Source organism: Taudactylus pleione, unplaced genomic scaffold, assembly GCF_031769625.1.
Source record: "Taudactylus pleione unplaced genomic scaffold, aTauple2 ptg000066l, whole genome shotgun sequence".
Lineage (NCBI taxonomy): Eukaryota > Metazoa > Chordata > Amphibia > Anura > Myobatrachidae > Taudactylus > Taudactylus pleione.
In genome coordinates, this window is record NW_028284468.1 from 18,854,242 (window position 1) to 18,869,835 (window position 15,594).

Genomic DNA, 15,594 nt, shown 5'->3' on the forward strand with positions numbered 1-15,594 from the left:
ACAAAATTGGAATTTTGCTTTTAAGTCATACACAAAATAACAGCAAATAAAGAATAAACTAAAGTATTTATAATACAAAATCCTTTTATACTGGTTAAATAAAATATAGCCATCACTTATGTGCTAGATTCTAGAAGATATGAATTACATAATTGAAATATTTTTCATGGCAAGGTTACATCCAATTTAATTTGTTTTGGTTTTAAGTTCAGAAAATCTCCTATAGTGGGGGCATAATGTAACTAGTCTAAAGAAAGCCTGTGCTGGCATGCTTCAGTACATCAGATCTATAGTATACATTCCTGCCAATAGTAATATACTAATAAACAGTTTGTCTAAATCACAGTCAAGTTTCAAACACTGTGCACTTATTAAGATGGTAAAACAAGGGATTAGTCTCTCCATCTGTGCCCACACTGTGAGTTACAGCATTTGTAAAATGTAGTCATTGGTTCATCAGCTGATCTTGTTTGGATCTGCATAAAATAAGCGCGAGGGTGCTCACATTTCGGGCATTTTTCTGGAATTGCACAAAAATATAAATACATTAGATAGAAAATCACAAACATTTACAAATAAAAAACATTTCTCTCAAAAATATTTCAGTTTGTTACAATCTATGTTTAAATTACTGACCATATAATCCACTTAGTTATATAATATATTATATAAATATAATCCACATATATTCCATATAACTACATTTGACCACTCATCCCCTCTAGAAATGATTAGTCACACTGCTTTAGTAAAAATTACAGATTCCAAGGGGTTTAACCACATCGATAACTACACACTTAAACAATTCAGTCTTGGATCCCACTGTTTCTCCTAGGTACCAATTTCAGATTGAGAAAAAAAAAAAAGGAATGGACTTGAACAGAAAGTGATTTGAGCATTTGTGCATGGCATCCTGGGGACGGTGAGAATTGTCTGTCACACATTTATATCACTAGGATGCTGTGAGATACTAATACATGTGTAGGAAAACGCGGAACATATCTTCAGCTATTTGTCCTTAATGGAAGACTTTGTGTGTTCCATCCAGTTAGCACAGTGTTGAAGTTGGGTGTTGCAGTTGTCCACATTGCTGAATTGCATTACATCGAATTCCATAGAAATTTCAGCACACATAGGACTTGCACTGAAGAGGTAATAGGGTCCACAGTTCCTAGGTAATTTATTTATTAACAGTTTCTTATATAGCGCAACATAATCCGTTGCGCTTTACAATTGGAAACAATAATAGAACAAAACAGGGTAATAACAGACAGACATAGAGGTAGGAAGGCCCTGCTCTCAAGCTTACAATGTATAGGGAAATAGGCATTGATACACAGGGATAGGTGCTACATATTGCATATCGGTCCAGTCAGACTGCAGAGGTTCTTGGTGGGCTGCATGATCCAGTCACACAGGTATGTTGGCCTAGGATTAGGAGGATGTGAAAGTGAAGAAAGAGAAAATGTGTGAGGTTATATGTGGACTGTGAGAGGGGATGTAATTAGATATGAAAGCTATGAAGGTTATGTCGGTGGCTCTGGTATAAGCTTGTCTGAAGAGGTGAATTTTCCGGGAACGTTTGAAGACTAGTGGAAAGTCTTATTGTGCATGGGAGGGCATTCTACAGTGTGGGTGCAGCCCGAAAAAAAGTCCTGTAACCATGAATGGGAGCAAGTAATGAGTGTGGATGAGAGATGCAGATCTTGTGCTGAGCGGAGAGGTCGTGTTGGGAGATATTTTGAGATAAGTGAAGATGTATGTTGGTGTGGTTTGGTTAATAGCCTTATGTGTAAGTAAAAGTATTTTTTATTGAATACGGCAGAAAGATGGTAACCAATGGATGGACTGACAGAGTAGAGCAGCAGACGATGAAAGTTTGCCAAGGAAGATCAGCCTTGCAGCTGCAATCAAAATGGATTGTAATGGCAATAGCCTGTTTTTGGGAAGACCAGTAAGGAGGCTATTGCAATAGTCAATGCAGTAAATAATGAGTGCATGGATTAGAGTTTTTGCAGTGTCTTGTGTAAGATATGGTCGGATTTTGGATATGTTTTTTTAGATGTATGTAACATGATTTTGAGACAGATTGAATGTGGGGAACAAAGGACAGTTCAGAGTCAAGGAATACACCTAGGCAGAGAGCTCGTGGGGTAGGATGGATTGTCAAACTATCAACAGTGATAGAGAGATCAGGTTGGTAACTACTATTGACCGGTGGAAATATAATTAATTCTGTTTTGGAAATGTTAAGTTTAAGGTGGCGACATGGAATCCGACATGAAATGGCAGAAAGACATTCAGTGACATGGACCAATACAGATGGTGACAAACATATTTTGTTAGGGCAGGAAGGTCAAAGAAGGCGCCAGTAGGTAACTGTACAAGACCCACAGTGACTGGAGCTCAGAAGCTCAAGAGTGTTAGGTCATCTGCATTCGGCTCCCAAGCCACACTCAACAGCCAACACTTGACTGAATGGCCATGAGCTCAATTATTTATGTCAGTGCGTCAAAGCCCTCTCCTATTTCATATCTGCAGCAGCATAAAAGAGTATGAGTTAAACTGCATTGTGCACATGGCACTGGATGCATTAGCGGATTGTGCAAAATCCATCCCAAGCGTCACAAACCGATTTAAACATTTTATGGGTCAGTTTGGAGGACAAAGCCACCTTGACACTTTCAACAGTCAGCTATTAGTTAGCAAATTCACAGTCTTGATCAGACACAGCTTTTGACTCAGGTGAGGAAACTTCAGGTGACTGACTGTGAAGAGGCAGAGATCAAAAAGGATCTAGTGGGGATTTACCCTTTACACACTGGGAAACAGATCACAGTTTTTATACAGTTGGCAAAATATAAGATTGTAATATCAATTCCAGTATTTAAGTATAAACTGTACTTCTATAGTACATTTCCTCTTTATTTTCAGCTCTGCAAACAAGAGTTTAGTGTAGTACTGATCTAGTTTGTTCCAATGAGATTTGTTGTTAGAGATGCCAAGTGCTAAATCTTCATGAACTACCATTTGCAATACTTCGGTAGTAAGAGCTTTTTTGAGGAGTCAGAATAGTATTGATCTTCATATACTCCCAGAGGTCGTGGAACGACCACTGCATAAAGCTTATACATTAGAGATGCAAGAAACAGTTTAAGGTGTAAAGAAGAAGGCTGAACACTAAACAGTAAGGTTTTCTCAGTTTCTACAGGATGGGTATTAAGTCAGCTACAGAGAGTTCAAAACGTTTATTTGACTAATATTGAATTTGATTTTCAGAAAAAAAAACTTCCTGTGCCCTGTAAAAAAAAAAAAAAAAAGAGTTTTCAAGAAGACAAGTGGAAGATGGATTAAATTACCACATAGTTGGCAGAGCAAAGTGGTAAAAGTGGTTTTCAGTTGTAGTCAAAACTCCTTTTACAAGGATCGTGGCAACAACCGAGGATGAATAGCTAAAGCATCTCCAGGGCAGATATACAAGATGGTTATCAGTTTTAAACTACATACTTAATCAAGAACTGATGAATGACAATTATTTACTGTATGCATAATAAAATATAGAAAATGACATATCAACACAAATGTTACTTACCGGCTGTTGAATCTACATTTTCCCATGCAGCAGAGCCGCCCAAAACATCATCAACTTCCTTCAGATTAGGATATTTTCTACTAGTGACCTTGGAGAATAAAGAAGAAAAACAAATAAAACATCAATGTTGATGAACAAGTGGAAATAAAAGCAAAAATTTGCACTTACATCTGTCATTGTGCTAGGACACTTCCAAATAAAATGAATCATTGGACTGACTAATACCAAATAAAATGAATCATTGGACTGACTAATACCAAATAAAATTAATCATTGGACTGACTAATAGGAGAGTCAGTGGGGCATACTTCACAGGTTTTTAAAAAAAAACTAACATGTGGCAGTTACCACATGAGGAATATGCAGTCAAATAACCCAATGGCTACAAACAAGAAAAGAAAAATTAGAATCTGGGTAGATGACATTTATTGCTAGTGGTTGGTCCATGGAGCATTACAGAGCTTTTCTAAGAACCTGACAATGCTCACATCTGTAACTGGAGACATGGGGTCGGAATCAGAGATGGAGGCAATGCCGATGTTTACACAGTTTATCAATCATCGGTAATATACGCATGCCTCAGAGTTGCACTGCGCATATATTATCTTTCATTTTAATTGTCGCTCACGTGAGGAATTATTGAAAAAGTGATTGACAGCTAAGGACCAATTGTGAGCAGCAAAAGGGGGTGGCGACTCAAACGCTGGCATGTCACGCCTGCAACTGCGATGCCGTATGCAGTAAAAATGGCTCAGGCATCTTAGTTTCCGCAGCCATTCTGCGTGACCATAGGATTACTCAGAATGCCGATTATGGAATGATCTGTGACCGATGCTGCGTCTTTGTATGCAGTTGTTTGGATTTGCACAGCTGCCAGTGGGCGTCTCAATACAAATACAAGCGGCTGCAACATTTGCATATTTTCGCACAGACGCTGCAAACTAAATCACAAATACAGTGGCGTTGGCGTCCATCCCTGTATCAGCCCCTTGGTGAAGCATTATTTTAAGCAAGAAATTGTGACATATATTCCATTTCGCTTTGCACATCTTCATGGCAAATTAAAATTTAAACTTCCAGGCATGAGGTTCTTTTGTAAACATATCTATTGATAAACTGCTAAGTACCTCACTTACAAGGGATTCTAATACTGGCCATACAGCTGCACGATTTCTGGACGATTGCCCGATTTTCGACGAGTCCTTAGGATGGATCCTGTGAAAATCGTGTATTTTTGGAGCAAGATACGATCCAATGTGCGCTCCCGCAGCTCCTAAAACGGATCGTATGATCAGATGTGCAGGTTCCATCGTATCGTGTGCAGATCGTACCGTTTGTGCATGCGATGCATCGTGCGTCCATTCAAGTCATTTCAATGACTTTTTCCCTGATGAGCGCGTGAGGCACACGATCGATCGTACGACAGATCATGTACTAAGAAAAACACCAACTCGTACCGCCGGAACTGCATGGAGCTCCGAGGAGTTGGATGGTGAAGCTGATCTGATTCTGGTCGCGCAGGTGTATGGCCAGCTTATGGAAAACACTTATACAATGACTGAGCATTTTTCTTTAGGACACCCTAGCTATGGGCAAATGTAATGAACAGTGATTTGCCAAAATCATATATTTTTGGTGATTTATTTTTGTGGGATTTATTGCACCAATTTTTACACATTATTTTCATTACATTCCCCCTGCAAATCACAAGAGCTTCCCAAATCGGTGATTATGAATTAGTATGTGCACTTCTGGAGCGTCACAAAATGTTAGAAAGGGACTCTGATCATTTGGTACCAAACACCATGCTTAAAAATACAAAGGTGATCTCTATCCATGCCAATATACTGCTCCAATTAGAGCAGGGTTGCCTACCCTCCCGATTCGGACGGGAGCCTCCCGGTAAACGGGTGCAGCTCCCGCCACCCCCCCGGAAAGGCAGGCAAGCCTCCCGCCTGCCACCGATCCCCCGTCTCCCCCCCCCGCCAGTACCTGTTAAACCCCCGCAGCGGGGGGGCCGCTGATGCGGTTCTCATGCGGTTGCCTGTTTTTTCGGCATTGTGTAGCGGAGGCGGGGCCAAAATGACGCGATCGCGTGGCCCCGCCCCGTCTCACCCGCAAACTGTCTTCAGCCCGCCCGGCCAATCCCCCTTTTGCCAGCCACGCCCCTTGTTCTGACGATCTGGCTGTTCCCTCCCGGGAAGGAGCAGCCAGTTAGTCGGCAAGTACGTATTAGAGATGGGGGCAGTATATGAATGTGTAAAAAAACAAACAATGGTAAGTGGAAGAGGGGGATTTAAATATAACCTTCTACCCTGAGATCTTTTCACCTTAAATGCTGCAGTAAGACTGATCTTCCTCTACCACTGCACTACATAGCAAATCCCTTTACTGTCTCCCTGTGTCCTGAAGAATCCCGTTCAAATTACTCCCCCCTTATTTACAAATCCCTCAACAACACCATCTCTTCATTCATTCAAGATATCATCTCAAAATACTCTCCCTTTCAGATCTATCTCTGACCTCAGATTTGTCTCAAGATTTCTCCTATGCAGCTACCCAATTATAAAGCTAACTACCATGCCCGATAACATTAAACACTTTCTGGAAACCATCTTTTTACTACAGCTTACCGTACTTCCACCTACGCCAACTACATTAGCACACCCCATGAGCAGTGACCTCCCTACTCTTTGTTTTCTTGTCTGCATTTATTTTGTCTACCTTGTATGCCCTTGATTTACTGAAGTCCTGTTTTCCCTACAATAATTATTTTGCACAAAGGCACCATACAAATAATACACCGTAATAATAATTATTATTTCATCAGGAGAAGACAGGCTAATTCTAAAGTTTAGAACTGTGTAATGCATGAAAAATAAGAGATATGGTAAGAACTTACCCTTGTTATCTCTATTTCTACGAAGTCCATAGGGTTCCACAGGATACCTTGGGGTATAGACGATGGCGGCAGCATCGGGCACCACAGAGTTAAAACTTTCAGCCTCCCAGGATGCACTGGGGTCCCTCTTCTATACCCCGCCCCATAGCCAAGGCCATCAGTTTCGTAACAAGCCATAGGCCGGAGGAGGAGAACAAAGAGAGAGAAGAAAGTCTGGAACACACAAGAATCACATTCTCACCAGAAGGAGATGGAAAAACCGGTGACCAGATTAAAGCCCATCTGCAGTAGAGGTGCGACAGGGCGGGAGTCCTGTGGAACCCTATGGACTTCATAGAAATAGAGATAAGAAGGGTAAGTTCTTACCATATCTCTTATTTTCTACTTTAGGGTCCATAGGGTATTCACAGGATACCTAGGGGATGTCCCAAAGCAGTATCCTTTTAAGGGTGGAGAAGCTCCTGTGCTGGAAGGAGAATCCGCCGCCCAAAGGAAGCATCCTGAGAGGCGAAGGTATCAAAAGCATAATACCTCACAAAAGGTATGGACAGAAGACCACGTGGCTGCCTTGCAAAGCTGAACAGCCGAGGCACCACGGCGAACTGCCCACGAAGGACCCACAGACTGTGTAGAGTGAGGTTTAAGAGAGGATGGTCCAGGAAGGCCCTCATGAATGTAAGCCTCAGAAATCGCCATGCGTATCCATCCTGCCAAGGTTTGTTTAGTGGCAGGTCAACCTTTCTTATGGAAACCATAGCGGACAAACAGGGAGTCCGATTTCCTAAAGGAACTGGTACGGTTAACATAAATCCTTAGAGGACGTACCACATCCAAAGAGGCCTCACCAGCGGAGAGGTCTGGGGAATTAAAGGCCGGTACTATGATTTCCTCATTAATGTGGAAACTAGATACCGCCTTAGGTATAAAACCAGGGCGAGTTTGAAGCCCCGCCTTGTCTCTATGAAAAATCAGAAAGGGAGGGCGAAAAGAGAGAGCCCCCAAATCTGACACCCGTTTGGCTGAAGCAATGGCCAGAAGAAACACAGTCTTAGCTGTAAGCCACAGTCTTAGCTGTAAGCCATTTTAAATCCACTGAGCCCAGAGGTTCAAATGGCGGTCCTTGGAGAGCCCTCAGGACTACAGCCAAATGACCGCCATGACTTTGGTAAATACTCGAGGCGCAGTGGCCAGACCAAAGGGCACCTGAAACTGGAAATGGCGGCTTAGCACCGCAAACCTGAGGAATTTATTTTGCGCCAAGATAATAGGGATATGCAGGTAGGCATTCTGAATGTCCAAAGACACCATGAAAATCCCAGGTTCCATTGCCAAGATAACAGAACGGAGGGTCTCCATCCTGAACCGAGGAACCCTCAAAGACTTGTTTAGGGACCTGAGGTTAGGCCGGTAAAACCCATTGGGTTTGTGAACCAGAAAGAGATTCGATTAATATCCCGTTCCCTGCTGGGATAACGGAACAGGCACTATAACTCCAGCCTGGAGCATACAATGCAGCACTTTCTGGAGTTCCATGGCCTTGACCTGATCTGATGGAAGGCCTGTAGTGAAAAACCGGCTTGGAGGCCTTCGCCGAAAGGAGAGGGCGTACCCCACTTCTCTGACCCAAGTGTCCACGGTAGTCAGATACCAGCACTGAGAGAACTGAAGAAGTCTGCTTCTTTGGCTTGGCCGATTTCCTGGTTGCTGACTGCCTAGGAAAGGACTGCACTTTGGACTTACCCTGGGACCTATAGGACCGAAAGGGCAAAGAACCAGACCCTGATTGGACCGTAGCCAATGGCAGCACGCAGACTTAGCTGCTGCCAGAGTAGCCACAATTTTGTCCAAATCAGGGCCATTAAAGGGCAAGCATTCCAAACTCTTTATGGAATCTGCATCCACTTTCCAAGAGCGCAACCATAGGGTGCGGCTAGATGCCACGGCTGACGAGGAGATTCTGGAAATGAGGAGATCTATGTCTAAGGCTGCCTCATTAATATACGTGGCTGAAATTCTGAGATTGCCCACCAACTCCGCCTGAACAGGCGACGAGCCATAGTCCAGAGACAATTCCAAGCTATGAGCCCAGCGCTGCATGGCTCTGGCCACCCAGCCCATGCCCATAGCCGGTCTGGACGCCCCTCCAGCAAGGGAATAAATGAACTCTAGGCATATTTAAACCTTACGATCCGTGGCATCCTTTTGAAGGAGGTCATGGAGGGCATGGGTAACGTAGCACTCCTCACTAGGCGTGTTACATGAGAATCCACCTGCGGAGGAGTTTCCCACTTGGAAAAATAATTATCCGCCAAGGGGTATGTGACAGCCAAACGTATCTGAGGCTGGAATCTTCTACACGGATTTCCCCACACCTCCTGTAAATGAGCCACCAACTGACCACATAGAGGAATACAGTGGCATCACCGTTAATATCTTTAAAGAAGACATATTTAGTTTTGGCCACGGGGGGGTCGTTATCTTCAATAACCAAGACCGCACGGGCTGTCTGTATAAGGCCTGGTATATATATTTTAGACTTAGACCTTAGTACGAAGGGGTTCCTGGTCTGAAAGGTCAAAAAAAAAAATCTCACTGTCATCAGAAATCATGTCATCATCATCATGCAGAACATTCTGAAACACTACAGGCCGCAAGTATGACTCCACCTGTAACACGTCCGTTAGGTGCTGTACCGTATTGGACCGTGAACCCACACACGCGCAGGCTCCTGCGAGACCTGGGTGGGCGAGAGCGGGAGACACTGGGGTACCACCAGCTGCCTGGGGAACCCCTGTATGTGTGAGGACCCAACCGAATGCCGTGATAACCACATTTGGGGCAACGCAGGGGGTGTGGCCAGCTGACCCAAGCAAAACAAGGCCAGGGTGTTCCTGCACAGGCGCAGATACAGTAATTGGGATTGATATCAGAAAACATGCCCTGCATAGATCCCCAGTGTTACATCACCCTCCACTATCAGTACATTACATGTGCTACACTTTAGCACTAGGGGAAATTCACGTTCACTCACAGACATGATGAGTGTAATGGAGTGTGACTACCCTCACGAATAAATACTTTTACAGTGAGGCAATGACTACCCTGCAGCACCGCACCGGAAGGGCTTTAGCAGAGGAAAAACAGGGACAGAAAATATGGCTGACAGTCAGAAGTGAAAGTACAGGCAGACAGCACTAGCATTAAGTCACATACAATGCAGAAATACATCCCTGCACTACCAGCGCTGAGATCAACTACACAGACCAGAGCCTGGTAGGATACAGCGCTGCAAACACTGACCTTAGCTTGAAGGAGAGGTATGCGGGGGGACCCGGACCACACAGCCACCAGCTTCAGCATCCAGCAGCGCTTGCACATTAGAATAAAATGGCCGCTGAGGAGCAGAGACGAGGTGGGCCCAGGAGAGGAACGCTGAACACAGCACGCCTAACCGCTGTGGAGAGGCACTGTGCAGCGGGGGAGGTGCCGGCTGTAAACAGGGAGGGCGCTCTCCCCTGGCATGCATTTAACCCCAGGGACACCGGACATTTACCGCTCAGCAGCGGCCCGCTGTCACTGGGGCTTGTGGAAGCGCAGGTTAATACCTGGCTCCACTCGCAAGCCATATCCAGGGAGCCCCCTGCCTGGGGACCGAAGACTGTGTTCGCCGGCGGGTTCCCTCCGCGGGATCCGCCGCTTACCTTGTCCCCTTGGATCGGGCCACAGTCCGGGTGGTCCGGGGTCACCTCTAGCCGTGACCACAGACCCCCACCAGCATCCCCGGATCAGTATCGGTGTTCTGGTACCGGTGGGGTGAAGGAGCGACAGCATGGACGTCTGTACAGACTGCCCATGCTGTACTGCTCTAGATGTGCAGCCACAGCTGCCTTGGAAAGATCTTTAGGGGCCCGTACAGCCCTCCTCTGCTACAGGTGCTCCGACGAAAACTGATGGCCTTGGCTAGGGGGCGGGGTATAGCAGAGGGACCCCAGTGCATCCTGGGAGGCTGAAGGTTTTAACTCTGTGGTGCCCGATGCTGCCGCCATCGCCTATACCTCAAGGTATCCTGTGGATACCCAATGGACGCTAAAGTAGAAATTATGGTTACTCCACGGTATTAAGAAAAACATTTGACAAGAAGGACCAAATGTAATAGCCAAGGATTTGAGGAAAGGGCTGATGCATCAGCTATTTAGCAGCAAGATTTAAAACTCCAATTATTAGAAATGCAAAACCAATTTGTGATTGCCTTTAAAACTCTTGCTGCTTTAAATCGTGCGGTTAAATCAACAAAACACTGGCACTTCCACAACCTGAAAGCTGTTAACTATTACTAATATTAGCTATTTACCCTGCACATGTAACGATTTGTGTATGCAACGATTTTCATTAATGTTTTCCCTTCAGATTTTCCCTTGAAAAAGTGAACAAGTTTTTGTTATGTACTGAAAGATTTTGTCAATGATTTCCTGAACGATGAACGAAATAAGATGTAAATGAAGTTGAAATAGAAAATCAGTTCAGGGAGTGGCCGTCGTTCATCATTCGTTCTGTCAAACATGAACGATTTTCTGAACGAAAATCGTCATGTTGGACAGTCAGAAGGGACGATGAACGAAAACTACAAACGGGAGCGCGCATTTGTGATTTTCGTTCACCGCTAACTCAGAAACTGAATGAATTTTTGAACAACTTAACGATAACGACGTCGTTGACTGACAAATTGTTCCAAAAATCGTTACGTGTGTATGCACCATTATAGTGTAGTCAGAGTGGAGAAGGTAAATGAAAGCCATTCCACTGACCCCATGCGTTCACTTCAATGAACATAATTAAATATACCATCCCGTGCCACCACTGCTTCAAAATGCAGTCACAAGTATTGTTTAACTGGAACAAATATGCCATTCTCGTACCAGTTTCCATGCTTTCATTGGCATTAAAAATACAAATGCTTTCTAAAGCTAGTAACTAACAAGGCTAACTCTCATGCGGAATTTCTAACACAAAGGGCCAGATGTACTAAGCCTTGGAGAGAGATAAAGTGAATGGAGACACCAATCAATCAGCTCCTAACGATAATTTTTCTAAAGTCGCATACACAGTGTACGATTTGAAAGATAATATGATATATGGTAAGAACTTACCCTTGTTATCTCTATTTCTATGAAGTCCATAGGGTTCCATAGGATACCTTGGGGTATAGGCGATGGCGGCAGACATTGGGAAACACAGAGTTAAATTTCAGCCTCCCAGGATGCACTGGGGTCCCTCTCCTATACCCCGCCCACGAGCCAAGGCCTCTCAGTTACGTAACAAGCCATAAGCCGGAGGAGGAGGAGAAGAAAGAGAGAGAAGAAAGTCTGGAACACACAAGAATCACATTCTCACCAGAAGGAGATGGAAAAACCGGTGACCAGATCAAAACCCATCTGCAGTACAGGTGCAACAAGGCGGGAGTCCTGTGGAACCCTATGGACTTTGTAGAAATAGAGATAGCAAGTGTAAGTTCTTACCATAGCTCATATTTTCTACTTCAGGGTCCATAGGGTATCCACAGCATACCATGGGGATGTCCCAAAGCAGTATCCGTTAAGGGTGGGGATGCTCCTGTGCTGAAAGGAGAACCCGCCGCCCGAAGGAAGCATCCTGAGAGGCGAAGGTGTCAAATGCATAATACCTCACAAAGGTATGTAGAGAAGACCACGTGGCTGCCTTGCAAAGCTGAACAGCAGAGGTACCACGGCGAGCTGCCCACGAAGGACCCACAGACTGAGTGGAATGAGCTTTAACAGAGGATGGAACAGGAAGGCCTTCATGAATGTAAGCCTCAAAAATCGCCATGCGAATCCATCCTGCCAAAGTTTTCTTAGTGGCAGGCCAACTCTTCTTACGGAAGCCATAGAGGACAAACAAGGAGTCCGACTTACTAAATGAATTGGTACGGTCAACATAAATCCTCAGAGCACGTACCACATCCAAGGAGGCCTCACCAGCCGAGAGGTCTGGGGAATTAAAGACCGGTACTATAATTTCCTCATTAATGTGGAAACTAGATACCACCTTAGGTAGGAAATCAGGGCGAGTGCGAAGCACTGCCCTATCCCTATGAAAAATCAGAAAGGGAGGACGACATGAGAGAGCCCCCAAATCTGACACCCTTCTGGCTGAAGCAATGGCCAAAAGAAACACAGTCTCAGCTGTAAGCCATTTTAAAACCACTGAGCCCAGTGGGTCAAAAGGCGCACCCTCAGGACCACAGCCAAATCCCAGGGAGCCACTGATGGAACAAAGGGAGGCTGAATACGAAGTACACCTTGCATAAAGGTGCGGACATCAGGAAGAGTAGCAATCCTATGCTGAAACCACACTGACAGGGCAGAAACCTGCACCTTCAGGGAAGCAAGGCGAACACCGTGATCTAAGCCCGCCTGTAGTAAAGCCAAAACCCTGATATCGTAAACACCTGAGGATCATAGCCTCTAGGGCGACACCATTCAAAGAAAGTATGCACACTCTGTGGTAAATTCTTGCAGAAGCAGGCTTCCGAGCTCTGAGCACGGTGTTAACTACAGAGCTAGAAAAACCCCTGGACCTCAAGAGGGCTGTTTCAACAGCCACGCCGTCAAAGACAGACGACCCAGATACCGGTACTGGCAAGGACCTTGGGACAACTGGTCCGGACGTTGAGGCAACAGCATCGGAGCATCTATGGAGAGACTCCAAGGATATGAGTACCAGTGGCATCTGGGCCACGCTGAGCTATCAACAGAAGCGTGCCCCCTTATTGCTTGAATTTTCGAACCACTCAAGGAAGAAGGGAGAACGGAGGGAAGAGGTACGCAAACTGGAAGGTCCACCGGACCGACAGAGCGTCTACCAGAAGAGCCTCCGTGTCTCTTGTTCTTGACCCGTACACAGGCAGTTTGTTGTTGTGTCGAGAGGCCATGAGGTCTAGCTCTGGAAGACCCCACTTGTTCACCAGGAGTTGAAACACCTCCTGGTGAAGAGACCATTCTCCTGGATGCATGTCTTGACGGCTGAGAAAGTCTGCTTCCCAGTTGAGGACTCCTGGTATAAACACTGCCAAGATGGCAGGGAGATTGCCCTCCGCCGAGGTCAGAATGCAGGACACTTCTGTCAGTTGCCGCCTGACTTCCTGTCCCTCCTTGGCGGTTGATGTAAGCCACCGTGGTGGCGTTGTCTGAGTGCACCTGCATGGGCTTTAAGTGGAGAACGTGCCTTGCTTGCTGAAGAGCTTTGAATACTGCCCGAAGTTCCAAGATGTTTATTGGAAGTGCAGATTCTGCAGTAGTCCACCTGTCCTGGAACAAGTGTGGACCCCTCACTGCTCCCCAGCCTCGGAGACTGGCGTCCATTGTCAAAAGGACCCAGTTCACCACCCAAAAGGAGCGTCCCCTGTTTAGGTGAGCCGTCTGTAGCCACCAGGCCAGAGACAAACGTACCTCCGGAGAAAGCACCATGGTCTGTGTCTTTATCCGATGGGGCAACCCATTCCATCTGGAGAGGATCAACTTCTGCAGAGGTCTGGAGTGAAACTGGGCATATTCCACCATGTCAAACATTCACACCATGGAGCCCAGTAACCTCATCGCTGAGTGAATAGACACTCGGTGGCTCTGAAGGCAACAGCGTACCTTTCCCTGTAATGCAGAGATCTTTTCCTCAGTCACAAAGATCCTCTGTTGTTGGGAGTCCAACAGGGCTCTGAGATGGAGCATCCTATGTGAGGGTACCAGGGAGGACTTCTTCCAGTTTATCAACCAGCCGTGATTCTGCAACACAGATATTGTCAGATGCAGATGGTGCTGAAGTAGCTCTGGAGACCCGGCTAACAACAGGTCGTCCATATAGGGCAACAAGCGGACCCCCGGCACTGTGGCCAGACCAAAGGGCAGTGACTGCAACTTGAAATGGTGGTCGAGTACTGCAAACCTGAGGAATTGCTGGTTTACCAAGATAATAGGGACATGCAGGTAGGCATCCTGAATGTCCAACGACACCATGAAATCCCCAGGTTCCATTACTAATATAATGGAACGTAGGGTCTCCATCCTGAACCGAGGCGCCCTCAAGGACTTGTTTAGGGACTTGAGGTTGAGGATGGACCGGTAAGACCCATTGGGCTTCTGTACCAGAAACAGATTGTAATAGTATCCCTTGCCCCTCTGGAGTAACGGAACTAACACTATAACTCCAGCCTGGAGCATAGAGTGCAACACTTTCTGCAATTCCCGGGCCTTGTCCGGAGTTGACTGAAGGCCTGAGGTGAAAAACCATCTGGGAGGCCTTCGCTGGAAGGAGAGGGCATACCCCAGAGAGACCACTTCTCTTACCCTAGTGTCCGTGGTAGTCAGACACCAGCACTGGGCAAACTGAAGAAGTTGGCCTCCCACTCTGGGGCCCCCCAAGGGGAGGCCCATCCCGTTAGGCTGAATGTTTATCGTCCAACTTGGGAGTAGGACGTCTTGTACTCCAAGCCTGCTTTTTTGGCTTGGCAGATTTCCTGGTTCTTGATTGCCTCGGAAAGGACTGTGCTTTGGACTTACCCTGGGCCCTATAGGACCGAAAGGACGAAGTACCAGACCCTGATGGGACTGTAGCTGATGGCAAACACGCAGAGTTAGCTGCTCCCAGCGTGGCCACAATTTTGTCTAGATCAGGACCAACAGGACCTGTCCATTATAGGGCAAGCATTCCAATCCCTTATTGGAATATGCATCCGCTTTCCAGGAGCGCAACCACAGGGAGCGGCGAATTGCTACAGCTGCCGAGGAGATTTGGATGTAAGGAGACCTATATCTAAGGCTGTCTCATTAATGTACGTGGCTGAGTCTCTGAGATTGCCCACTAACTCCACATGCTCAGCGGAAAAGTCAGTGTGCAGAGACGGCTCCAAGTTATCTGCCCAGCGCTCCATGGCTCTGGCTACCCAGCACACGTCCATAGCTGGTCTGGAAGCCCCTCCAGCAAGGGAATAAATGGATTTAAGGCATATTTCCACCTTGCGATCCGTAGCAACCTCCAAGGAGGGCATGGGCAATGTTGCACTCCTCACTAGGCGTGTGACATGAGAATC

General features: G+C 45.9%; 1 protein-coding gene across 1 annotated transcript in view; it reads right to left on the reverse strand.

Annotated features, from left to right (window-relative positions):
• POLR3K (RNA polymerase III subunit K) overlaps positions 1 to 15,594 on the reverse strand; it is a 21,004-nt gene continuing 5,410 nt past the window's right edge. The window contains exons 2-3 of the mRNA XM_088466728.1: positions 3,593 to 3,680; positions 1 to 520 (exon numbers count right to left, since the gene is read on the reverse strand). Coding sequence (XP_088322854.1) covers positions 393 to 520; positions 3,593 to 3,680 — 216 coding nt within the window. The 3' untranslated portion in view covers positions 1 to 392. The remainder of the gene's footprint in view (positions 521 to 3,592; positions 3,681 to 15,594) is intronic.